The following is a 26,218-nucleotide window of genomic DNA, read 5'->3' as shown; positions in this document are numbered from 1 at the left end:
GCCCTCCCTCCAGCCTCCCCTCCCTGAACCCACACTCACCATTAGTCCAAGCTCTACTGAGGCACTGCTGCTTGCTGCAGCATTTATATCCCCCCTACCATTGTGATGTCACAATGTCAGGTGGAGTTGCCGTGCCAACCTGCCACGCCCAAAGGCCCACTGCAGCCTTGGCCCAGCTGAGTGACTCACAGCCACCCAAGGCAGCCAGAGCCCTGACCCCTGCACTCTGGAAACACAGCTTGGAGGACATGGTGCCCTGTGATTCACCTTACCTGGCAGACAGCAGCGCTCATAAAGCCTTATGAAACTCGGCCCAGGTGATGTGACCCCTGGATGTGTTGTTGCTCCTCGTGGTGCCATCCACAGAGGTGCACTCTTCTCCCGTGGTGCTGGCCTCTGTGATTGTGGTAGTGGCTGTGCTCTCGGTGCCTTCAGCACACCAGTGGTGGCATGTTGGTGGAGTATAACCCGATGGCAGGTTGGGGCATGACAGTGGGCGGCAGCACAGTCAAAGATCTTGTCAGTCTCTGGCCATAAGTTGTCATTGTATTTGCAGTGCAGGTGTCCCAAATGCAGCTGTGAGAGTGCTGCTTCCACTACACAGCTGCTGTTAGGCCACTGCTTCTCTGGAACATGGCACAGACAGAATGAGTGTGTGCCTTGAGTTAGAGCCACACTGATCAGAGGTCTTGCCACCTGTCTGGCATTGCCCAAGGGTAGCGTTGTAGGGCTCCAAGGGCTTACTGTGCCTGTGACTCTCTGCTGCGGACCAAGGAACCCACTTCACACGTTCTGCCTGCACAGGCCACGTGCAGTACTGTGGAGGGGTAGAATTTCTTGTGATGCCCCACGGGAGGGGCATGGATAGTTTGGGGAACCTTTGTGAAGGAATCAGAGAAACCTTAGCCCACCACATCAGCTGTTGTGCCAGCATGCTGGGCCTGACTGTGTGGCAGCTGAGCAGTCAGCACCCCATGCCCATGTTTCCGATTGTGGCAAAGCACAGAGACAGATGCAGCATTTGGTCAGATACAGCATTTATGTACAACTATGTACAGAGGAAGGAATGGAGCCCCTGGCAGAGGCAAGGGCAGTCACTGTTGTGCGATGACTGGCGTCTCTCACAAGCCTCCTCACAGTGGCCTCTTCTGCAGCGTTAGAGCAGAATGCTGTGAGTGCTTGTAATGGGGAATCAGCTGAACTTGTTGAGGGGTTGGTTGGGACGGGTCCTGTGTAGGTGTCCTTGAAGATGTTTCTCTTGCTTCTGAAGAGATGCAAGTTAAATGATGTGAAGTGTTGGAGTGTATCCCATGACTGCTGGGTGCTTACAGCTGTTGTGTGGTCCTTTCTGGGGCTAATGCATCGTGTTTTGTAAAGCACTGCTCCGTCTGCCCTCTGCTCTGCCGTGGTGAGACCACACCTGGGATAGAATCGTAGGCTTCTTTAAATGATAGAATCCAATGAGTTGGAAGGGACCTCCAAGGGTTCTCTAGTCCAGTGGGACATTCTCAGCTAGGTGAGATTGCTCAGAGCACCATTAGGTCTGACCTTGAATGTCTCCAGGAATGGGGCCTCCTGCACCCCCTGGCCACTTTGTCCAGTTTTGGGCCTCACAAGAGAGACAGGGATCTGCTTGAGAGAGTCCAGCAGAGAGCTGAAGGTGACGGCAGGAGCTGAACACCCCTGCTGTGAAGAGAGACTGAAAGACTTGGGGCTGTTGAGTCTGGAGAAGTCTGAGAGTGGATCTTATCAATGGCTATAAATATCCAATTGAAACGGTTAAGGCTTTATGATGATTTTTGATGATTTGGTGATGATTTTTGCTGATTTGATGATGATTGTCTGTATGCCTGTGGCATACAGCATATGAATTCTCATCCTCAAAGGACTTTGGTAAAACTAGGTAAGGGAGGCTTGTTCCTCTTCCTCTAACTCGTGCCTGAGTGAGAGCCTTTCTGAGAGCCAGACCCCCCCCCAACATCAGGTGATGCACACATGGTTTCCTTAGAATGTTAAACCTGTGGTAATTCAGGCAACTTATAAAGGTACAAGTAGTTTTCAAAGTATCCAAAGTTTGACAGTCTCATCAATATGGTTAAAGTAACAGCTGTATTTTATGGACTGGATTTTGTACACCATTTCTCTGTCTTTTTTCATCTTATGCCAGTATTTGTACTAGTGGTAAGTGAAATTATAATGCATAATTCCATAGTGTAAATATTTTAGTAGCCTTAAATGCTGTATATTGTTACTTTTTTTCCCTAAAGTATGCTTGCCTTGTTGGAGACAGAACTGAGCTGGGTTTAGCACTGCCAGGTCTTACATGACTAAATTCTGTGTATATTTACATGGGTGCCTTTGAAGGATCAGCTCTGAGTGCAGCATTTGTCACTGTCTGAGAAATGTGTCTTGCCTTACACTCAGGTCTGTGTTTGTGAGTAAGGTGTTTAACCTTGCTAAACAGAACTAACGATTGAAGGGACAAATTAAAATGAGCATCAGTACAGTCCTGCAGAATGATGTAATGACAGGTGTTCATCCCTAGCAAACTGGGCTAGAGTGTGGTCTTCAGTGAGAGAATAAATAATAGGTCTCTTTATGTCAAAATCATGCTGCTGGGTTTGTGCCTTAGCAGTGACAGAGACCAGATGTCATTCTTCTCTACTTACACAGAGGTTTCTTTTGCCTGTTGTGAGACCAGGAGAGTATGTAGTGTTTACTGTAAGTCTCACTTCTGTGAAATCCACAACCAGGGAGTTGATGCTGTGGAGGAGAAAGAAAAGTCAGGATTGAAGACCTTTGCTTAGCATGGATCAATCTCTTTCTGCGTATTGTCAAGACCCAGTGTGGAAGGATTCTAGAGTTTCTGTGAAGGGATACAGATAATAATTCAGGAAAAAGCAATGCCACTTGTTTGCATTTTCTTTCATTACGACAGTTACGTTGGCAGAGTGACAGAGAAAAAGGAGAAATTGTCTTGAGAGTGTTGCCCAGATTGCTGTGGTGTTAGAAATCCCTTGCTGATCATCATTGTTAAGTGCCCGAGACTGGTGGTGGATAGGTTTTATGATTTTTGCTTTTATTTGGGCTTCTTTTCATTGCTTTGTAGGCATAAATTCTTACTTAATGGTATTCTAAAGGAATTTCTGGCTTCCGGGCAGTGAAATCATCTAAACTGTTAATGTAAAATTTAAACAAAAATCAGCAAAAGTACTGCTGAGCTATCAAAGGTTTTGGAAGAAGATACGGAAATCTAAGCTGCCCACTGTATTAAAAGTCTTTCCAAAAACTGTGACACACTCATGCTTGGCTCCTATAATAAAGTCCTGCCATGTGGTAGCATTACTTTTTTTCCCCACTCTCTGTTTTTACACATATAGCATATATATAGAAACATCAAAGCAAAGTGAGGTTTGAAACTTAGGTGAGCTGACAGATCCAGGTATTTCAGAGCAAAGTATGTATTTATGAATGCAAGTTTTTAATGTCTCTTAAACTTCTGGAACATAAAATACAAGATTTTAATTTCATTTTCTAGGACAACAGCTGATGAATTCAGTCTCTGATTCATTGCCTGCAAAATACTCTGAGCATTCATTGTACAGCAATAAATTGCCACCAGATTGCTGCTATCACACCTAGGGTGAGCTGTTGTGTTATTTAACTCGTTTTATCTTTGGAGCACTTCTTAATTGGTTTTCCCGGTGCACAGCTGGTGCAGTCATGCAGCTTGCACGCCATTGTTCTTTTAAGAGGGTTAATCAGGTTTCCTTCCTTTGGTAGTTGGTGCTTGGATTAAAAGAAGCATCAGAAATTTACATCAAGTAAACCACTGGTTTCAGTCGTTGGTCAAAAAAGCAGTGGTGCTCCATGGGCACACTGAGGATCTCAGAAGTTTCCCCTGTTTACTTATCAGAGAATGCCAAGCTGGAAGGGATCCCAAGGATCACCTGGTCCAATCTTTCTAGATAGTAGAGTAGTTTAAATGATCTGGCCCAGCACCCTGTCAAGCTGAGTCTTAAAACTGCCCAATGTAGTGGCATCCACCACTTCCTTGGCAGATTATTCCGATGTCTAACTGTTGTTACGGTGAAGAATTTGCTTATGGAGTCCATTTGGAAGCTCCACAGGAGTAACCTGATCCGCAGTGCTGGCTAACATGCATGTAAATTAGTACAAAGCCCAGCTCTCTCCCCTTTTGCAGTTGAAAGCAACTTTGCTGTGCACTTTACACTTCTTAACGGACAGGAACAGGAATAGCTGTGCCTTTACAAAGCTGTCAGTGCCCTTCTTCCCGTACCTGTTTCCCACTTTTCTGTCATTATCACTCATTTTTCGCACCAGCTTTGCTTACAACATTTTGAGTTCTGCATTACCCTGTAGGATCAAAGTCGGCAAAGTTTCCTGTATCCAGGGTGTTTCTCTAGGGAACATGTTATAGTAGTTTGTAACAGATGAGGACATGTGTGCTAGTTTGAAGCAGGCTGGAATGCTTTGGTGCGGAGAACTAGATTACAGGCTGTAAAAGGAAAACAATGGTGATGTCTGCTTCACTCACAGTCTTGCTGAGAAGTATAGGAACAAGAAATAAAAACTCAGGCTGCTGCCTGCACTGCATCTCCCTGACCTCGCCCTCCATTTTGGGCTAACCCACTTTGCTTCTTAACCTCTGGCCGAACCTCTGCTCTTTATTGGGACTGGGGTAGGGTTGAGAGGGGTAGAGGGAAGGTGAAGGGGTGGTTGAGAGCCCCTCCTGGGGACTCAGGTATCTGGGAGGGGAGTTGTGTTTCTGTGTTACCTTTTACCTTGTGTATTTCTGTCTATGACTGTATATACTGTAAGTATCTGCTTGTATATTGTGCCAGCTGTAAATAGAAGCTTCATTCACATTTCCAGAGCCGGCTGAGTCTAGTCTGGGTGATTTCTAAAGTGTGGGGGTTAGGGAACACCCAAACCATCACACCATGTCTCTGGAATGAGGAAAATGACCCTTCACTCCTGTTTGCTCTCGGAACAGCCAAAGGAGCGTTACTGCTGTCCCGACATACAAACTGCGGCAGACGGTGAGAATATGCCATCGACTTTCATTCGTAATTGTTGATGTTAAATAGTCAGTGGAAATGCACTGGCAGACAGGAGCTTCATTTCACTCTTGCTGCCTTGGGAGCTTTATAGCATAAAGATAATGTGTCGTGGCAGAAAGTGATAGGTGGTCAAAGTGTGACGAAGTATGCCATGCTCTGGGGGAGGAGTTGGGCTTGGCAGTGAATTTTTCCGTTTGAGTGGGTTTGCTTTTACATGTTCCAGATTATTTAGTGAATTTCGTTTTGGCCAGTTATAAAAGTGGAACAGCTGTGGCAGCTGCATGGCAACAAGAGTAAGGAGCTCAGAATCTGCTTGAGACAACACTGGTGGGAGAAGATTCAAGCCAGGGCAAAGTTCCGGGGCCAGAGTCTGCTGCCCATGCCCAGTCTGGAGTGCAGAGAGCCAGGACAAGATGTCAGGAGCTTAGTTAGGAGCAGGGGAGATTGTGTCTTGATAAATATGAACGTTTTTACAAAGGGTGAAGAAAAGGGGATGTTGTTTACTCTGGAGAAGAGGAGGCTGGTGGGAGACAGGGCTCTCTGCAGGCACCTAAGAGGAGGTTGGAGTGAGGTGGGAGTTGGTCTCTCCTCTTCCGAGTAATGAGTGACCGGGTGAGAAGAAATGGCTTCAAGTTGCCCCAGAGGAGGTTTAGGCTAGACATTAGCAGTTCCTTGTGTGTCTTGAAGTGGGGAGCCCAGAACTGGACCCCATACTCCAGGTGCAGCTGCACCAGGGCGCGGTAGAGGGTGTGGAGTTTCCTTGCCCTCCTCTGCATTTGCTCCAGCACCTCCACATCCCTCTTGCATTGAGGTGCCCAAAACTGAACACAATACTCGAGGTGTGGCCTCACCAGAGCAGAGTACAAGGGGACAGTCACCTCCCCACGCCTACTGTGCACAGCATTTTTAATACAAGCCAGGGTGCCATTGGCTTTCTTCTCCACAGGACCTGGCATTTGGCCTTGGTGAAGCTCGTGCTGTTAACATTGGCCCATCAATCCAACCTATCCAAGTCCCTCTGTAGAGCCTCCCTACTCACATGATGATCAACACTGCCACCTAACTTGGTGTTATCTGTGAACTTGATGCTGACACACTCTTTGTCTTCATCAAGGTCATTAATGAAGAGTTAAATAGGGGTGGTCCCAACTCTGAGCCCTGAGGAACACCACGTGTGACCAGCTGCCAGATGGATTTAATGCCACTGGCCACCACCTTTTGGGCCCTCTCATCCAGCCACTGCTGTATGCAGCAGAGCTGTGCTCATCCAGGCCATGAGCAGCCAGTTTGTTCATGAGGACTCTGAGGGGAACAGTGTCGAAGGCTTTGCAAAGGTCTAGATAGACATCCACAGCCTTTCCCTCATCCAGTAGCCAGGCCATCTTGTCATAAAAGCAAATCAGGCTTGTTGGGCAGGACCTGCCCTTCATGAACCCGCACTGACTAGGCTTGATCCCCTGTATGGTGGTGCTTGAGATGACCTTCTCTGGTACCAAAGTCAGCCTGACAGGTCTGTAGTTTCTTGCAGCCTCCTTTCTTTTTTTTGGTGGACCCTTCACAGCCTGGTTCGGCAAGAGTGCAGGACCCAGGCTAGCTCAGCTGAAACGCGCTTTCTCGCAGCCTTTTTTCTCCTCTTTTCTTGAGGCTCTCTCAATCTGAGGAGCCCAGAGGGAGGGAGGGAGCGGCAAGCAGGCGCTAAGTACTCGCAGGAAGGTGAGTCAGAGGGCGGTGCCTGGCGAGCGGCACATTTAAACGAGGAGCTCACTGCTGTCTCTGCTGAGCGCAGCGCAGCGCCGCTGGGAAAAAAAAAACAACAAACAAACAAACAAAAACCAAAACCAAAAAAAAAACCACCACACCTAACAACTCGCAGCGGACCTTCAGGATAGCAGACATGGTTCGAACCAGGTCCAAGCTGTATAATACTTGTAAAACTGTGGGCACCCAAACAGAGCCCACCTGTAGGAGTGCAGGCGTCCAGACGTCTGGATGTGAGGAGTGCTGGAGCCTGGCACTCGACACAGGCAATGGCTGCATTAGGTGTGAGCAGATTGATTGTCTGCTTAACCTGGTGGCTGAACTCAAGGGAGAGGTGGAACGACTGAAGGCTGAAAGGGAAGGTACAAAAGAGCAACATGCTCTGCAGTCCCCCTTGCCAGAGGGAGACGAACAGAGCAACCAAGAAGAATGGATGCAGGTGCCTGCCAGAAGGGGCAAGGGAAAACCCTTCCAGCCATCTTCACATCCCCAGCTGCCCTTACATAACAGATATAGGGCACTAGAGGTTGAGGATGAGGTGATCCTGGAGCAGGCAGAAGCATCACCGGCTGGGAGGGCAACCGAGACAAATCAGTTGCCCCCTCGCATCAGAACAAGTACCCAGAAGAAAAAGAGGAGGGTAATTGTTATTGGTGATTCCCTTCTGCAGGGGACAGAGGGCCCCATATGCCGGCCAGACCCCTTCCACAGGGAGCTCTGCTGCCTCCCTGGAGCCCGGGTCAGGGATGTTACCAGGAGGCTGCCTACTGTAGTGCAGCCCTCTGATTACTATCCCTTATTAGTTATACAGGCAGGGAATGATGAGATTAATAACAGAGGGCTAAAAGCTATCAAAAGGGACTTTAAGACACTGGGGAAAGCAGTTGAGGGAACAGGGGCACAGGTAATCTTTTCATCTATACCCTTAGTCACAGGCTGGAATACAGAGAAGAATAGGAAAGCGTATTTGATGAACAAGTGGCTCAGAGGTTGGTGCATCCAACATAACTTTGGATTCTTTGATATTGGGGAACTTCATCTTGCCACAGGTCTGCAATCAGCAGATGGGACACAACTATCACAGAAGGGGAGAAGGACCCTGGCACATAAGCTGGCTGGGCTTGTTGAGAGGGCTTTAAACTAGAATGGAAGGGGGAGGGGGTTAAACATGACAGCACCAGAGATAAATCAAAGGGAATTGAGGATGGTAGGCTAGAGCTAGGAGTAAAAGCAGCAGCCCAGCTGAAGTGCATGTACACTAATGCATGCAGTATGGGTAACAAACAAGAGGAGCTGGAAGCTCTGGTGCTGGAGGAAAACTATGATATTGTCGCCATCACTGAAACGTGGTGGGACAGCTCACATGATTGGAGCGCTGTAATCAATGGCTACAGACTCTTCAGGAGAGACAGGCAAGGGAGAAAGGGCGGGGGAGTGGCTCTGTATATTAGGGATGCTCTGGATGTCGTGGAGGTAGAAATCAGGGATGATCAAGTTGAGTCATTATGGGTGAGACTTAAGGCGAAGGCCAACAAGGCTGATATCCTGGTTGGAGTCTGTTACAGACCACCCAACCAGGAAGAAGAGGTTGATTTATTACTCTTTAAGCAACTGGAGGCTGCCTCAAGATCACCTGCCCTTGTTCTGGTGGGCGACTTTAACCTACCAGACATCTGCTGGGACTTTAACACTGCAGAGAAGAAGCAGTCTAGAAGGTTTCTGCAATGTGTGGAAGACAACTTCCTATCCCAGCTGTTACGTGAGCCTACCAGGGGGGCAGCCCTGCTTGACCTTCTGCTCACAAATAGAGAGGGGCTGGTAGGGGATGTGGTGGTTGGAGGCTGCCTGGGGTCCAGTGACCATGAAATTATAGAGTTTTCAATACGTGGAGAAACCAGGAGGGGCATCAACAGAACCTCCACACTGGACTTCTGAGGGGCAGACTTCAGCCTATTTAAGGAACTAATTCAGAAAGTTCCTTGGGAAATAGCCCTTAGAAACAAAGGGGTCCAGGAAGGTTGGACCTGCTTCAAGAAAGAACTCCTGAAGGCACAGGAGCAGGCAGTGCCACTGAGCCGGAAGATGAGCCGACGAGGGAGGCAGCCAGGCTGGATGGGCAGGGAGCTGCTGAAGGAATTAAAGATTAAAAAGAGAGTGTATCACCTTTGGAAAAGAGGGGAGGTGTCCCAGGAGAAGTTCAAGGAGGTTGCTAGGTCTTGTAGAGGAAAAATTAGAGAGGCAAAAGCCCACTTGGAGCTCAGGCTGGCCACGGCTGCCAAGGAAAATAAAAAGTGTTTCTTTAAATATATGAATGGCAAGAGAAGGGCCAAGGACAACCTCCAGTCCTTACTAGATAGAGATGGGAACATAGTGACAAAGGATGAGGAAAAGGCAGAGGTGCTTAACACCTTCTTTGCCTCAATCTTCACTAGTGGGACAGGTTGTCTCCAGGACAGCTGGACTCCTGAAGTGGTGGATGGAGTCAGGGACCAGTACAGTCCCCCTCTAATCCATGAGGAAGCAGTAAGGGATCTGCTAAGTCACTTGGATCCTCACAAGTCCATGGGACCGGATGGGATCCACCCTAGGGTGCTGAGAGAGCTGGCAGCTGAGCTGGCCAAGCCACTCTCCATCATTTATCAGCAGTCCTGGCTCACTGGAGAGGTCCCTGAAGACTGGAAGCTGGCCAATGTGATTCCCATACACAAGAAGGGTCGTAAGGAGGAGCCAGAAAACTACAGACCTGTCAGCCTGACCTCAGTGCCAGGCAAGGTCATGGAACAGGTCATCTTGGGTGCCATCACAAAGCACCTACAGGATAGCCAAGGGATCAGGCCCAGCCAGCATGGGTTTAGGAAGGGCAGGTCCTGCCTCACCAACCTGATCTCCTTTTATGATCAGGTTACCCGCCTGGTGAATGTGGGGAAGGCTGTGGATGTAGTCTACTTGGACTTCAGCAAAGCCTTTGAGACTGTCTGCCACAAGAAGCTCCTAGCCAAGCTGGCAGATCATGGTTTGGACAGATTCACTCTGTGCTGGATCAAGAACTGGCTGGATGGCAGAGCTCAGAGAGTGGTGGTGAATGGTGCCACATCCAGTTGGCAGCCAGTCACAAGTGGTGTTCCCCAAGGATCAGTGCTGGGCCCAGTCCTGTTCAATATCTTTATTGATGATCTGGACGAGGGCATTGAGTCCAGCATCAGTAAGTTTGCAGATGACACCAAGCTAGGAGCAGGTGTTGATCTGTTGGAAAGTAGGAGAGCCCTGCAGAGGGACCTGGACAGGCTGGATGGGTGGGCAGAGGCCAATGGGATGAGATTTAACAAGGCCAAGTGCAGGGTTCTGCACTTTGGCCACAATAACCCCAAGCAGTGCTACAGGCTGGGGACTGAGTGGCTGGAGAGCAGCCAGGAGGAAAGGGACCTGGGGGTACTGATAGATAGTAAGCTGAAGATGAGCCAGCAGTGTGCCCAGGTGGCCAAGAGAGCCAATGGCATCCTGGCCTGCATCAGGAACAGTGTGGCCAGTAGGACAAGGGAGGTTATTCTTCCCCTGTACTCAGCACTGGTCAGGCCACACCTTGAGTACTGTGTCCAGTTCTGGGCCCCTCAATTCAAGAAAGATGTTGAGGTGCTGGAGCATGTCCAGAGAAGGGCAACGAAGCTGGTGAGGGGCCTGGAACACAAATCCTATGAGGAGAGGTTGAGGGAACTGGGCCTGTTTAGCCTGGAGAAGAGGAGGCTCAGGGGTGATCTTATTACTGTCTACAACTACCTGAAGGGGCATTGTAGCCAGGTGGGGGTTGGCCTCTTCTCCCAGGTAACCAGCAATAAAACAAGGGGACACAGTCTCAAGTTGTGCCAGGGTAGGTATAGGCTGGATGCTAGGAAGAAGTTCTTCACAGAGAGAGTGATTTCCCATTGGAATGGGCTGCCCAGGGAGGTGGTGGAGGCACCGTCCCTGGGGGTCTTCAGGAAAAGCCTGGATGAGGCACTTAGTGCCATGGTCTAGTTGACTGGCTAGGGCTGGGTGCTAGGTTGGACTCGATGATCTTGGAGGTCTCTTCCAACCTGGTTGATTCTATGATTCTATGATTCTATGATGATTCTATGATTCTCCTCACAGCTTTTCCTCTGTGCACCTGTGTATGCACACAGACAGACTCTGCTGCTGGCTCTCTTACTACTTCTTCTTCTCATCTGACTGCCTGTTCCCTGATGCACAGTTCCCTGGGAGCGCAGTGTTCGCCCCAGTGACTGTGCAGTAACTTCTCTTCAAAGTGTTAGACTAGCTTGCAGCACATTGTCTCTCAGATGGTAGTACAAATGAAGTTCATCTTTTGGCTTACTTTGCATGGATCTAATGTTTTACAGTTGTCACCAATTCTCCATCTGAATTTAATTACTTGATGTGAAAAAAGATGCAGAGCAGTGAGTCTCTAGATGTTGACTTTTGCTCTGTATCACAGCTCTATCTAGGGAGCGTGATGTGACTGTTAAAACTGTACTGGTAGAAGGTTTTCAAGCCTTTACCCAATTTAGTCATTCTAGTAGACAGAGTAGAAAGAGGAAAGGTGATGGTAAGGTATTACATGTGATGAAGCCATCAGTAGTTTGGAAGACATTCTTCCTGGGACTGGGGTAAGGTTGAGAGGGGTAGGGGGAAGGTGAAAGGGTGGTTGGGAGCCCCTCTTGGGGACTCTGGTTTCTGGGAAGGGAGTTGTGTTTCTGTATTACCTTTTACCTTGTTTATTTCTGTCTATAACTGTATCTACTGTAAATATCTGCTTGTATATTGTGCTAAGCTGTAAATATAAAGCTTCATTGAATTTCCAGAGCCACCTGAGTCTAGTCTGTGTGACTTCCAAAGCGTGGTGGGGGGAGGGGAACACCCAAGCCATCACACCAGGGAACCCACTTCACACTTTCTGTGTAAAGAACTGCGCACAACTGCGGAGGGGTAGAATTTCTTGTGATTGCCCCACGGCAGAGCGCAGAAAGGTTGGGGAACCTTAGTTAAAAAATTGGAGAAGCCAGAGAGCACCATGTCAGCTCCTCCACCGACGTGCTCAGCCTGACTCTGTGGCAGCTGAGCAGTCAGCACTCTGCCCAAGTTTCCCAACTCGCTGAAGCGCAAACACAGAAGCAGCATTTGTTTGAACACAACATTTCTTTACAATGAGGTACAGGTACTAGGTACATATCACAGAATCACAGGGTGTTAGGAGTGATACTGTGATACTGTGAGTTGAAAGAGGCCTCCAGAGATCATTGAGTCCAACCATCCTGCCAGAGCATGACCATAATCCAATGCAAGTCAGACAGGAACACAAGCAGACCGGTCTTGAAAGTTTCCAGAGAAGGAGACTCCACAGCCTCTCTGAGCAGCCTGTTCCAGTGCTCCGTGACCCTTACACTGTAGAAGTTCTTCCTCATCACAGTATCACAGTATTATCAGGGTTGGAAGTGACCTCACAGATCATCAAGTCCAATCCTTTACCACAGAGCTCAAGGCTAGACCATGGCACCAAGTGCCACATCCAACCTTGCCTTGAACTGCCCCAGGGACGGCGACTCCACCACCTCCCCAGGCAGCCCATTCCAGTGTCCAGTGACTCTCCCAGTGAAGACCTTTCTCCTCACCTCGAGCCTAAATTTCCCCTGGCGCAGCCTAAGGCTGTGTCCTCTCGTTCTGGTGCTGGCCATCTGAGAGAAGAGAGCAACCTCCCCCTGGCCACAACCACCCCTCAGGTAGTTGTAGACAGCAATAAGGTCACCCCTGAGCCTCCTCTTCTCCAGGCTAAACAATCCCAGCTCCCTCAGCCTCTCCTCGTAGGGCTGTGCTCAAGGCCTCTCACCAGCCTCGTTGCCCTTCTCTGGACATGCTCCAGCATCTCAATGTCTCTCCTAAACTGGGGGGCCCAGGACTGAGCACAGTACTCAAGGTGTGGTCTAACCAGTGCAGAGTACAGGGGCAGAATGACCTCCCTGCTCCTGCTGACCACACCATTCCTGATGCAGGCCAGGATGCCACTGGCTCTCTTGGCCACCTGGGCACACTGCTGGCTCATGTTCAGGCGAGTATCAACCAGCACCCCCAGATCCCTCTCTGTTTGGCTGCTCTCCAGCCACTCTGACCCCAGCCTTTATCTCTGCATGGGGTTGTTGTGGCCGAAGTGCAGCACCCTGCACTTGGAGCTATTGAATGCCATCCCATTGGACTCTGCCCATCTGTCCAGGCGGTCAAGGTCCCACTGCAGAGCCCTTCTGCCCTCCAACCCAGCTACATCTGCCCCCAGCTTTGTGTCATCTGCAAACTTGCTGATGACTGACTCCATGCCCTCATCCAGATCATCTATGAAGATGTTAAAGAGGATGGGGCCCAGCACAGATCCCTGAGGGACACCACTAGTGACTGGCCGCCAGCTGGATGTGGCACCATTCACCACCACTCTCTGGGTCCGGCCCTCCAGCCAGTTCTAACCCAGCATAGAGTGTTGCCATCCAAGCCATGGGCTGACAGCTTAGCTAGCAGTTTGCTGTGGGGGACAGTGTCAAAGGCCTTGCTGAAGTCCAGATAGACCACATCCACAGGCCTGTTAAAGAGCTCATGTTGAGCTGAACTTTCCTGTTCTGTTGATTATACTCCCTGCCCCTGGCACAGGGCACAACTGAGAAGAGTCTGTCCACTCTCTCTAACATTCAGCCCTAATATATTTACAAACATGTCTTAGATCCTCTCTAAGACTTCTCTTCACCAGAGCAAGAAGCCACAGGTCCCTCAGTCTCTCCTAATAGGGCAGTGCTCTAGGCCCTTAATCATAATTGTAACGCTCCATTGGACTCCTGTGAGTAGATCCCTGAACTGTGGAGTCCAAAATTGAAGAGAATATTCCAGGTGAGCACAGAGCAGGTGTCCCAGGTTGAGGCCATAGGGTTAAATTTTTTTTCTGGGCACTAGAAGATTGTAATTCAATCCTATAATTCTGCTATCTCTTTATAAACTCAAAATAAGGTCAGTTTGTACTTCTTTCCTCCTTCTCCTGCCCTGTGGGTATGGCGGGAGCCAATTTATTGGGAACGTGTAAGTGGTAGGCCACTTGGATGGTGGAGGTGTTGGCAGGGAGGGGGAGGATTGGAGCATTGGGGAGAGTAGATTTAATTGTTTGGGGATGGGGAAAACTTCAAGGGGATTTGCCATGGAAATTGCTTAGTAATGTCTATCGCTGTATTTCTCTTCCTAAATACAATTCTGTATTTTCTGTCCAATTTGATTTGAGAGTTTAATCTCTGTCGGCTCTCGTTAAAAACTCACGACACCAGGTCAGAGTAGAGGGAGAGGAGACCCTTCCTTGATCTGCTGGACTCACTTCATCAATAAAGATCCAGGCCTAGCACGAATCCCTGGGGTACAGGACTAGTGACTGGCTGCCAACTAGATGTGGCACATTCGCCACTACTCTCTGGGCTTGGCCCACCAGCCAGTTCTCAACCCATGTGAGAGCGAACCTGTGCAAGCCGTGAGCTGCCAGCTTTGCCAGGAGCTGCTTGTGGCAGATGGTGTCAAAAACTTTGTTGAAGTCCAGGTGAACTACATCCACAGCCTTCCCCACATTCACCCGGTAGGTAACCTGATTGTAAGAGGAGATCAGGATGGTCAGGAAGGACCTGCCCATCACAAACCCATATTGGCTGGGCCTGATCCCGTGGCCATCCTGTAGGTGCTTTGTGATGGCACTCAAGATGACCTGTTCCATAACCTTGCCTGGCACTGAGGTCACACTGACAGCTCTGTAATTTCCCAGTTGTGGCCGTTTGAGCTGATCCTCTAGCTCAGACATAGGGGAGAGATGAACATTCCAGGGATAGGCCACATAAATGGCAACAATAGATAAATTAATATAATTTCATTGGAGCATCAAGAACTTAATGTCTAGCAGCACAGCTTGTTCTGCCCCTTCTCCCGCTGGCTTCGGCTGCTTCAGGTTCGCCTATCTTCCCCGGCTGCTGTTTTGGCTACTGCTGCTTCTGCTGCTTCGCCACCGCTTGACCCCTCCCCCATCTCCCTTAAGGTTATTGTATTTTTTTTTTCCCCTTCCTTCCTTCTCTAGTTATTATCTCTCTTTACATTGTTATACTTATATTATAAGAAAATACAATTTCATCTTTCCCTGACTTTCAAAAAGTAGGGGGGTTTGTGTTGTGAATTTTCTTCCCGGGGGAGGGATCAGCCCAAACCCGGGACAGGATTCTTTTTTGGCACCTTAACGTGGGGCACGATCTTGGCTGTTGGTTTTTTTTTTTTTTTTTTTTCTCCCTCCCTCCTTTCCCCCTGTTGATTGATAATCAGAATAAGAACATCAGGGAAAAATGAAGTTGTTTGATATATTCTGGCCTATTATTGCCTCAATTCTGACTCTGTCGGTTCAGCAGTGTTTTACAGCTATGGTGCACTACCAGGTGTGTTCATTCTTCGCTAAGATGGTCTGGGACTCGGTAAAAGCTGTGCTAAGGAAGGTTGGAGATGTTGTTGGGAATATTTTAGGGTTTAGGAATGTTGTTGAGGGTGTGCCGTATGTGACATTGGTGTCAGAGACTAGGAGTTATTTGGAAGAGATGAGCTACCCAGTAGCCTGTCTAATATGTGTGAACTTGATGTTTTTGGCTGCTATTGTAGGTCTGGTTGTAGTGTGGAGACGAGAGAAATGCAGGAACAAACAGGCTGCAAGTGAGGTTTTTACCTTCTCCGGAGGCAATAGTAGGGAGCTAAGGGTTAAAGAAACAGTCTGCAACCGAAGCGGGGGAGGGAGGGCCACGGCACCGGGCAGACGGACTGCTCGCAGAGCAGTGAAACGTCCTGCCTCGGAGCCTTTGAGAGGAGGAAAAATGGTTGGACATGGCCCGTACCCCACTGACCCTGAAGCATGGAGGCAGGAAACTATCTGGTTCCCATTCGTACCTAATAGAACGAAGGAAAGTAAAGGTAGAGGCGATGGAACCCCTGCAGAAGTGCAGTCACAAAGGGCTGCGGCGGCAGCGGCAGATCTGGCTGCAGACGGTGTGAGCTATGGCAAAGTTCCTCACACAGATAAAGTTGAGGAACTGGTTTGTGGAAAATGCGGCTCGAACGTTTTGATCTGTAGGAGGGTCGCTGACACCAGAGCCTCTGCCAGCAGAGAGGCTGCTGAGGCAAAGATTCTTTCGCCTGCAACCAGGGGACTCAAAGCGGTCCCGGGGGAGGCGGCGAGGTCCTCGGAAGGCGAACCCACTAACGCCATCGAGCCTGCTAATACCGCTGCTCCTGCCTTAGCCCCGCTTGTCTCTGCTGAGCCGGCTGCTGTTGCTGCTGTGGGGAAGGGTCCTTCTGCCTCAGCCTCAGCCCCACTACCGCGTGTGGAACAGAGCCAGGCAGACAAACAAAACTCAGATGATTCAGTGAAAACCACCTCCCAGAGTAAGACAGAGTTTACCTTAGATAAGGTCTCCCTTGCCCCGGTTAAAACTAGGAGAAAAATGGCAGCTAGCCTTGGGGGTCGAGATAGCTCAGAAGACGATGGGGATAAACCAGAGCAGGGTGAGCAAAGGGAAGAGGATCCAGGAGAAGGTACATCGGCTGGAGTGAAGGCCAGTACCCTTGTGGGCACAAGGAGTGGAAAGGCAAAAGCAAAGGAAAAACATATTCAGGAGAGGGATGACAGTGACGATAGTGATGATGAAGAGGGAGCCCTGTTGCCAAGGAAGGAGGTCAGGCATATTAGGCAAGACTATGCCCGGAAAGAGCGAGAACTGCTGATGAGTTGGCTGAACAGATGCTGGGATGGAGGCACGGACACCATAAAAATAAACCCTCCGACAGTAAGGCAGTTGGGAGTTTTCTCAAGAGACAATGGCATAGATAAGCATTTAGGACATCTCAGTGGCAAATCTAACCTCTAGTAACGCGTATTGACAGCTGTGGTACTGTGGTACCCTAACAGGGATGATTTACCCTGGAGACCCTTACACTGGAATACAATTGAACAGGGGGTTCAGTGCTTGCGAGAAATGGCCATAAGAGAGCTAATCTATGGAGATTATACAACACAGAACCCTGAGGAGATACCAATGAGCCGAGCTCTCCTAAAGAAACTTATTCAGCTTACCCCCTCTAATTATGCCCATACATTGGCAAGTAAGATGGTGGGGAAAGACGATGCAACAGCTTCTATGACTGTGGGTGAATTCGCTGATCAAATGAGGCAAATGGAGGATAGCCTTACGGTTAATGCTATGGTGTCAGCCATAAATACTATGACTGAAGAGATTAAAGATAGCATGAAACAACTCAAGGAGGAATTTAAAACCTCCCTATCCCAGTTGGCAAAGGACAGTGAACTTTCTCCTTCACCCTCAGAGTGGGTACATGTCTCGGCCATCAGGGATAGGCGTCTTCCTAGAAGACCAATTCAACCAAACTCACTAAAAAATAGACAACAGTCACGTGGGTCTCTTTGGTTAATCCTACATGACCAGTTTGGTGAAAACATGGATAAATGGGATGGAAAACCTACCTCACTTCTCCTAAAAAGAGTGAGAGAGTTACAGAGTGAGAAGCCTAAAAGAGTAGTCGCCTCAGTTTCACCACATGACTCAGATGGTTCTGGTGATGATTCAACTAATACCACTAAACACTGTGCCAATTGCAATTGTAATGGCCAACATTAGGGGGGCCCTGCCTCTTACCAGGTGAAGGCCAGGGACCAGGAAGACAACAGAATATACTGGAATGTATATGTTAAATGGCCTGGTACCTTGAAAATTCAGAAATACAGGGCTCTAGTGGACACGGGTGCACAATGCACATTGATGCCTTCAAACTGTAAAGGAATGGAGTCTGTTACTATTTCTGGAATTACAGGAGGCTCTCAAGATTTGACAAGGTTAGAGGCAGAGATGAGTTTGACTGGGAGTGATTGGCGAAGACATGTCATTGTAACAGGTCCAAATGCACCTTGCATCTTGGGAATTGACTTTCTGAGAGAAGGGCGTTTTAAAGATCCCAAGGGTTTTAAGTGGACCTTTGGAATAGCAACTGTAGAAGCTGTTGGAGACAAATTGAAGTTGTCTGCTAGGCCTGAGCTCTCAGATGAGTCTGCAGTTGCTGGGCAGCATAATGTAGAGGATGTGAAGTTGCCAGTTGCCACCCAAATTGTACGCCACAAGCAATATAGAACAAACTGTGACTCTTTGGTGCCCATACATGATCTGATTTGTCATCTGGAGCGCCAGGACATCATTAAAAAGACTCATTCACCTTTCAATAGTCCCATATGGCCTGTGCGAAAGGGAAATGGAGAGTGGAGACTTACAATTGATTTCCGCAGCCTAAATGAAGTGACTCTGCCCATGAGTTCTGCTGTGCCGGACATGTTAGAACTCCAGTATGAGCTGGAATCCAAGGAGGCCAAATGGTATGCAACCATAGATGTTGCTAATGCTTTCTTTTCTATTCCAATAGCAGAAGAATGCAGCCTCAATTTGCTTTCACTTGGAGGGGGATTCAGTATACATTTAATCGTTTGCCCCAGGGGTGGAAGCACAGCTCAACGATCTGTCATGCAGTGATCCATGATGCATTGGAGAAAGGTGGAGCTCCAGAGCACCTGCAGTTCATTGATGGCATCATTGTCTGGGGGAACACAGCACAGGAAGTTTTTGAGAAAGGTAACAAAATAATTGACATTCTGCTGAAGGCAGGTTTTGCCATAAAGCGAGACAAGGTGAAAGGACCTGCTAGAGAGATTCAGTTCTTGGGAATTCGTTGGCAAGATGGTCGCCGTCACATTCCAATGGATGTGATAAATAAGGTTTCTGCCATGGCAAATCCCACAAATAAGAAGGTCACACTTAGGACCACTTTCTTAGGAACAGTTGGATTTTGAAGGCTGCACATCCCTGGGTACAGCCAAATTGTAAAACCTTTATATGATATAACTCGAAAGAGAAACAACTTTCAGTGGGGACCTGAACAACAAGCAGCCTTTGATCAGATAAAACAGGAAGTAGTTCATGCAATGGGTTTGGGGCCTGTTCAAACTGGTCCAGACATTAAGAACATTCTGTATACGGCTGCGAGTGATAATGGTCCAACCTGGTGCCTATGGCAGAGAGCCCCAGGAGAAACACGTGGCCGACCACTTGGTTTCTGGAGTAGAGGATATAGAGGGTCAGAAGTAAACTATACACCAACAGAGAAAGAGATCCTTGCTGCTTATGAAGGTGTGAAAACTGCTTCAGAAGTAATAGGAACAGACTCTCAGCTTCTTTTGGCTCCCAGATTACCAGTTTTGAACTGGATGTTTAAGGGAAAGGGGTCATCGCCACATCACGCAACCGATGCTACCTGGTCTAAGTGGATGGCTCTCATAACACAGCGAGCACGCATGGGGAGCCTTGAACGACCTGGCATAGTGGAGATGATCACCAACTGGCCAGAAGGCACAAACTGTATAAGTCCTCCAGAGGAGCGAATGAGTCGGGCTGAGGAAGCTCCTCCTTACGGTGATTTGTCTGAAGAAGAAAGAAACTATGCTCTATTTACTGATGGTTCCTGTCGCCTTGTTGGAAACAAGAGAAAATGGAGAGCTGCAGTTTGGAGCCCTATACGGGCAGTGGCTGAAACAAAAGATGGAGAAGGTGAGTCAAGCCAGTTTGCAGAGGTAAAAGCTATCCAACTTGCTCTTGATGTGGCTGAATGTGAGAACTGGCCCATGCTTTACCTCTATACTGATTCATGGATGGTGGCTAATGCCTTATGGGGTTGGCTAAAGGACTGGAAAAGAAATAATTGGCTATGGAAAGGAAAGCCAATTTGGGCTGCTGACTTATGGCAGGACATTGCTACCCGTCTAGAGAAAATCCCTGTAAGAGTACGACACATAGACGCTCACATGCCCAAAAGTAAAGCTACTGAGGAACATCAGCACAACCATCAGGCAGATTTAGCTGCCAAGGTGTTTCAGACCGATGCGAATTGTGATTTGGATTTAGATTGGGAACACCGAGGTGAACTGTTCTTAGCCCGGTGGGCCCATGATTCCTCAGGACATCAAGGCAGAGATGCTACCTACCAATGGGCACGGGACAGAGCAATCAACATCTCCATGGACACTATAACACAAGTTATACATGACTGTGATATTTGTGCTGCTATTAAACAAGCCAAGCGTCTGAAGCCCTTGTGGTATGATGAGCGATGGGCAAAGTACAAATATGGTGAAGCGTGGCAGATTGATTACATCACTCTACCTCGTTCTCGGACTGGAAAGCAATATGTGCTGGCCATGGTGGAAGCAAGCACCAGATGGCTGGAAACCTATCCAGTTTCCCGTGCCACTGCACGTAACACCATTTTGGGCTTGGAAAGACAAATCCTGTGGCGACATGGCACTCCAGAAAGAATTGAATCAGATAATGGTACCCACTTTAAAAACAATCTCATAAAATCTTGGGCCAAAGAGCACGGCATTGAGTGGATCTATCACATCCCCTACTATGCACCCGCCTCAGGCAAAATTGAACATTACAATGGCTTGTTGAAAACAACTTTAAAGGCAATGGGGGGAGGAAGCTTGAAGAACTGGGAGAAACATCTAGCCCAAGCCACTTGGGTAGTGAATAGTAGAGGTTCCACCAACCGAGCTGGCCCAGCTCATTCAGAGGTCTTACAAAAGGTAGAAGGTGACAGGGTTCCTGTCATTCGTGAAAAGAATTTGTTGGGCAAGTCTGTTTGGGTATTATCCCCTTCGGGGGTGGCTACACTTGTCCGAGGGGTGGTTTCTGCTGAAGGACCTGGTCATACATATTGGGTTATGCAGAAAAACGGTAAAATACAATGTGTGCCACAAAAGAATCTGACATTGGCAGAATGTAGATAGGTTGTTATGAGTTCTTTTGCAGATGATTGTGGTGTCCATGAAGAGCCCGCTACCCATGAGCATGAGCCCTGAGAGTGCCAAGAGTCCTGCTCTGTTCCACTCATTGAAAAAAAACATTGAGCTAGCCAATGCCTGAGGGAGACGGAAATAAGTAGATGAATGACCGAAAATTGAAGAAAGATGCTTGAAGCCTGGAAAATTACCATCTACGATACTGATGTTATTCCTAGTTACATAGAATGACTTGATGCTGCAGTGGTAAATTATATTAAAGGGGTGGATTGTGGCTATTTGAGCTGATCCTCTAGCTCAGACATGGAGAGATGAACATTCCAGGGATAGGCCACATAAATGGCAACAATAGATAAATTAATATAATTTCATTGGAGCATCAAGAGCTTAATGTCTAGAAGCACAGTTTGTTCTCCCCCTTCTCCCGCTGGCTTCTGCTGCTTCAGCTTTGCCTATCTTCCCCGGCTGCTGTTTTGGCTACTGCTGCTTCTGCTGCTTCGCCGCCGCTTGACCCCTTCCCCATCTCCCTTAAGGTTATTGTATTGTTTTTTTTCCCCTTCCTTCCTTCTCTAGTTATTATTTCTCTTTACATTGTTATACTTATATTATAAGAAAATACAATTTCATCTTTCCCTGACTTTCAAAAAGTAGGGGGGTTTGTGTTGTGAATTTTCTTCCCGGGGGAGGGATCAGCCCAAACCCGGGACACCAGTTCATCCATCCCACCCTTCTTGTGGATGGTGTCAAGGTGTGGAGAACAGAGATTAACAGCTCCTCTTTCCAGACGAGTAAGATCTGGTGTACAAACAAGAGCAGATATCACAACAAAACTATTTATTAAACCATAAAAGTTCAACAAAAGAGAGGAAGAGAGAAAGGGAGAGACAGAGGGAGAGAGAGAACAAAAGAGACGAAACAAGGAAGGAAAATATCCGGGATTAAACATCATCAGCTGAAGATGGGGGGGAGAGTGAGAGAGAGAGAGAGAGAGAAGTGTGTGGTCCAGGGATGTTTTTCTGTGGAGGTTGTCAGGAGTTCTTCTGGTGTAGGTGCTCCTCTGGAGGTGTGCCGGTGGAGGTGCTCTGGTGGAGGTGCTCTGGTGGAGGTGCACACCTTGGCAGCATTGCTCATGTCCTTTTACACAGTGTTTTAGATCAGTGTTCCAGGTGCAACTCCCCAGGAAATCTTCCTGTGCGTTCAAGCATTTGCAGGGATCCATCAGCAGCAGACATAGTGTCCAATGACTCGCTAAGCTTAGGGTTAGACTAAATCCACTGGCCTCCTGCATCTACTCATTCATTTACAGCATCTTAGAGTGCTGTCAGATGAGTCAAGCATGTCCAGTCCTCAGGCATGTCTCCTGTTTGCCACAGTGTAGCAAAAATGATGGGGAGTGATGGAGTGACAGGAAAAGGACCCATAAGGAATGGATACCGTAGAATAGGCAAGGGCCAGTCCCTGTCCAGGGTAGTGACAGACAGCTGTGGTGGCAGAGCTCATTCAATTACAGCTGTTACAGTCTGTTTAAGCCCCCACAATACAGCCTATTCATGAGTTCCACCTGAATCTCCTCAAACTGTCTCAGGGCCTCAGCATGGTCAGCTGGATTCTGAACCAGATGCTGCAGGAGGTTGTGTGGCTGAGATCTGTGGAAGTCTGGAGGCAAGATGATCTCCTGGGGCATCTCTGCGTTGCCAAAGAAGAAGAAGTTAAGCTTTCTGTGTTGCAGGCAGCAGTGCAGGTACCTCAGGATATCTGCCAGCCGCATGATGCTTTCCTGTCTGCACCATCCTGACACGGGTTTGGTGTTGAGGAGGTGCATGACAACTGTCTTGAAGATGTAGGGTGTAAAGTTTGTGCCCTCCAGGACGCTGGTGCAGAGATGCAGGCATTTGAGGTGGTAGCTGCCCTGTGGGACCTTTTTGGCCATATGGCTGAAGAACTTCCCCTCTGCCACAAGGTAGCTCTTTGTCCACAGGGTACTTGGAATGTCTGGGTCTCCTGCAGTCTGGCTGCTGAGAAAGATATCTGAGTCTCCCTGCTGCACCCCAAACAGGATCTCAATTAGGAAAGTATTCCTGGAGGCACTTTTCAGCTTCATCAGGCATGAACGTTGGCTGTAGGGCAGCAGCTTCATCTCGTAGCGACGTGCCTGAGGCAGTGCCACCCAAGCGTCCTTCACCAAGCACTGGAACCACTCTGCAAGTTTCTCCACATCTAGGTATGAACCAGTGCAGAGGCTGTCCAGGATGCTGGGTACCTGCTTCATCTTCTTCATCTGCTTCTTATTGCGGTGGACATAGCAAGGCATGTTTGGTACTCCACAGCTGCACTCCACTTCCACACGGATAAGGGAGTCCCTGGCTGGACAGGGACCCCTGATGCCCCAATGCAAGTGGAAGTCATGCCCGGGGGGGGGCTTCAGGGGCACAAGGAGGTGGTAGATAATGTCGTCAACCTCATAAGGACTCCAGCCTTCAAAGGTGCTGCCCACACCAATGGCAGGCTGCAGCAATGGCAAGAAACTGTTTGACAGCTGCTCCTGCATGACCTGCAGGAGGTTGTCCACCAGCTGCTTCACCATCTGGCTCCTGGACAGCATTTTCTGCAGAGGCCATTTGTTGTGCCTGACGAAAATCCTGTCCCCTTCCTTCAACTCTTCAGGACCTTCCCCATCACTTTCTTCCTCATCCTCCCTGTCTGCATCCATGTCTGAGGTCTCATATGTGATGCAGATGGAGTCAAGGGTCCTTTCCCTGAGCCACCAGCAGAGCCAAAAGAGGAGGATAAGGCCTGCAGCAATGGCAGCAAAGAGCACAGCTTCCCAGGCCAGGATACTGTGCCCTTCAAGCCACTCCTGCAGGACCGGGGGCACGACGCTCGACTGCACTCGGCTTCTCCTCTCCATCTCCTCCATCATCCGAGTCATCTCCTGGTTGATCTCCATCTCATGCTCCCTCATGTTGTCACTTGTGGCCTCATCGAGCTCCTCGTGAACCTTCACCACGAAAAGGATGAGGCTTTGCAAAAGCAAAGCAATGACTTTTGTAGAAGCCATGACCTGCAGGAGAAGGGAAAGCAAGGATTCAGTGGGGTTGGGAAGGAGGGACTTGGTGGTGAAGAGCAAGCACAGGAGGTGCAGGGAACAGGGCACAGGTAGGACCTCAAGGGCTACAGGCAGCTGTTGTACACCAAGGGCCCTACATGCAGCTCCAGCATCGGCAGCACTTATCTCAAGGTGGTCCTGTGAGCACCTGGTCCCCCAGAGCAGGGCAAGGCCTCCCACCAGGGAGCCAGCTCTCTGCCTTGGCCCTCCCTCCAGCCTCCCCTCCCTGAACCCACACTCACCATTAGTCCAAGCTCTACTGAGGCACTGCTGCTTGCTGCAGCATTTATATCCCCCCTACCATTGTGATGTCACAATGTCAGGTGGAGTTGCCGTGCCAACCTGCCACGCCCAAAGGCCCACTGCAGCCTTGGCCCAGCTGAGTGACTCACAGCCACCCAAGGCAGCCAGAGCCCTGACCCCTGCACTCTGGAAACACAGCTTGGAGGACAGGGTGCCCTGTGATTCACCTTACCTGGCAGACAGCAGCGCTCATAAAGCCTTATGAAACTCGGCCCAGGTGATGTGACCCCTGGATGTGTTGTTGCTCCTCGTGGTGCCATCCACAGAGGTGCACTCTTCTCCCGTGGTGCTGGCCTCTGTGATTGTGGTGGTGGCTGTGCTCTCGGTGCCTTCAGAGCGCCAATGGTGGCATGTTAGACCACTGCTTCTCTGGAACATGGCACAGACAGAATGAGTGTGTGCCTTGAGTTAGAGCCACACTGATCAGAGGTCTTGCCACCTGTCTGGCATTGCCCAAGGGTAGCGTGGTAGGGCTCCAAGGGCTTACTTTGCCTGTGACTCTCTGCTGCGGACCAAGGAACCCACTTCACACGTTCTGCCTGCACAGGCCACGTGCAGTACTGTGGAGGGGTAGAATTTCTTGTGATGCCCCACGGGAGGGGCATGGATAGTTTGGGGAACCTTTGTGAAAGAACCAGAGAAACCTTAGCCCACCACATCAGCTTTTGTGCCAGCATGCTGGGCCTGACTGTGTGGCAGCTGAGCAGTCAGCACCCCATGCCCATGTTTCCGATTGTGGCAAAGCACAGAGACAGATGCAGCATTTGGTCAGACACAGCATTTATGTACAACTATGTACAGAGGAAGGAATGGAGCCCCTGGCAGAGGCAAGGGCAGTCACTGTTGTGCGATGACTGGCGTCTCTCACAAGCCTCCTCACAGTGGCCTCCTCTGCAGCGTTAGAGCAGAATGCTGTGAGTGCTTGTAATGGGGAATCAGCTGAACTTGTTGAGGGGTTGGTTGGGACGGGTCCTGTGTAGGTGTCCTTGAAGATGTTTCTCTTGCTTCTGAAGAGATGCAAGTTAAACGATTAACCTTTGTGTGAAAGAACATTTTTTCCTGACCACCTTAACCTTCACAACTCTTGTGGGGATTCTTGCCTCAAAGAATCATACTGAGAAAAAAGAATGTAAGCATTGCAGGCTTTATTGAAGAGCTTTTGTGGACTGCCTAATATTTTATAATAAGGTAGAATTAGTAAGAAACAAAAGTCAGGTCTGTGATGTCACCTTTAACTGTCCTCTCCGTTAATGGGGCAGAGGAGTGATAGGATGGAAGCAGCGAAATACGGAGAAAGCTGCAATCTTTAGGAGAACGAAGCTTCTCGGTTCTGAAAGCAATACTCCTAGTGATGAGAAGCAGGACACACTCATTCCTGTGTAAAAAATACATTAAAGAATAAAAAATGGCACTGCCAAAGAAAAACACTTGCAGCTTTGTTTCATGATCTGTGCTTACTTTGATTGAATGTAACAGGAGCAGGATTAAGGAAAATAGTTCAGAATGCCCTGTCTAGTACTGAAAAAGTAAAGTTTAATTCTATGCTTGTTAAACATCATGTCTGAAGACATAATATACTGCATGAAGGGATGTATATTCTTCAGTAAAGTGTGCGATAGTTTGGCCCTGGCTGGGGGCCAAATGGACACCAAAGCCACTCTGTCAGTCCCCTTCTTAGATGGACAAGGGAGAAGGAAAAATCTAACAAGAGGGTGATAATGAAGTAGAAGCAACTTAATAACGCTAAGCACAAGCAAGGCTGCATGTGGAAGCAAATGCAAGGAGGGAAGTTATTTTCTGTTTCCCATCAGCAGACAATCCTTCAGTCATGCACTGGAAGCAACATTCCACACATAGCAGTTGCTCTGGAGGACAGATATCATATATGAATATCCCACACTTCCTTCTTTCACTTGATGTATATCTCTCTGAGCTGATGTCACATGGCATGGGAACACCCCTTTGGTCAGTTTGGGTCAGCTATCATGGCTGTGTCCCCTCCCAGGATCTTGCCCACCCCTCAGTGTACTCTTGGGACAG

The 26,218-nt window shown here is 48.7% G+C and overlaps 1 protein-coding gene across 1 annotated transcript; it reads right to left on the bottom strand.

The window, feature by feature from the left end:
- Positions 1-21,573: 21,573 nt before the first annotated feature.
- On the bottom strand, positions 21,574-23,763 carry LOC135173241 (inositol 1,4,5-trisphosphate receptor-interacting protein-like 1). The gene has a single exon (XM_064139994.1). The coding sequence runs from the start codon at positions 23,729-23,731 to the stop codon at positions 22,283-22,285; it is 1,449 nt and encodes a 482-aa protein (XP_063996064.1). The 5' UTR covers positions 23,732-23,763; the 3' UTR covers positions 21,574-22,282.
- Between the last annotated feature and the right edge of the window lie 2,455 nt (positions 23,764-26,218).

This window comes from Pogoniulus pusillus, chromosome Z (assembly GCF_015220805.1).
Source record: "Pogoniulus pusillus isolate bPogPus1 chromosome Z, bPogPus1.pri, whole genome shotgun sequence".
NCBI classification, from domain to species: domain Eukaryota; kingdom Metazoa; phylum Chordata; class Aves; order Piciformes; family Lybiidae; genus Pogoniulus; species Pogoniulus pusillus.
Note: the sequence above shows the minus strand (reverse complement) of the source record. Positions and strands in the feature narration are given on the sequence as shown.

Coding starts and splice junctions, on each gene's coding strand:
- LOC135173241 (XM_064139994.1), bottom strand. CDS start 23,731: ATGAGGGAGCATGAGATGGAGATCAACCAGGAGATGACTCGGATGATG.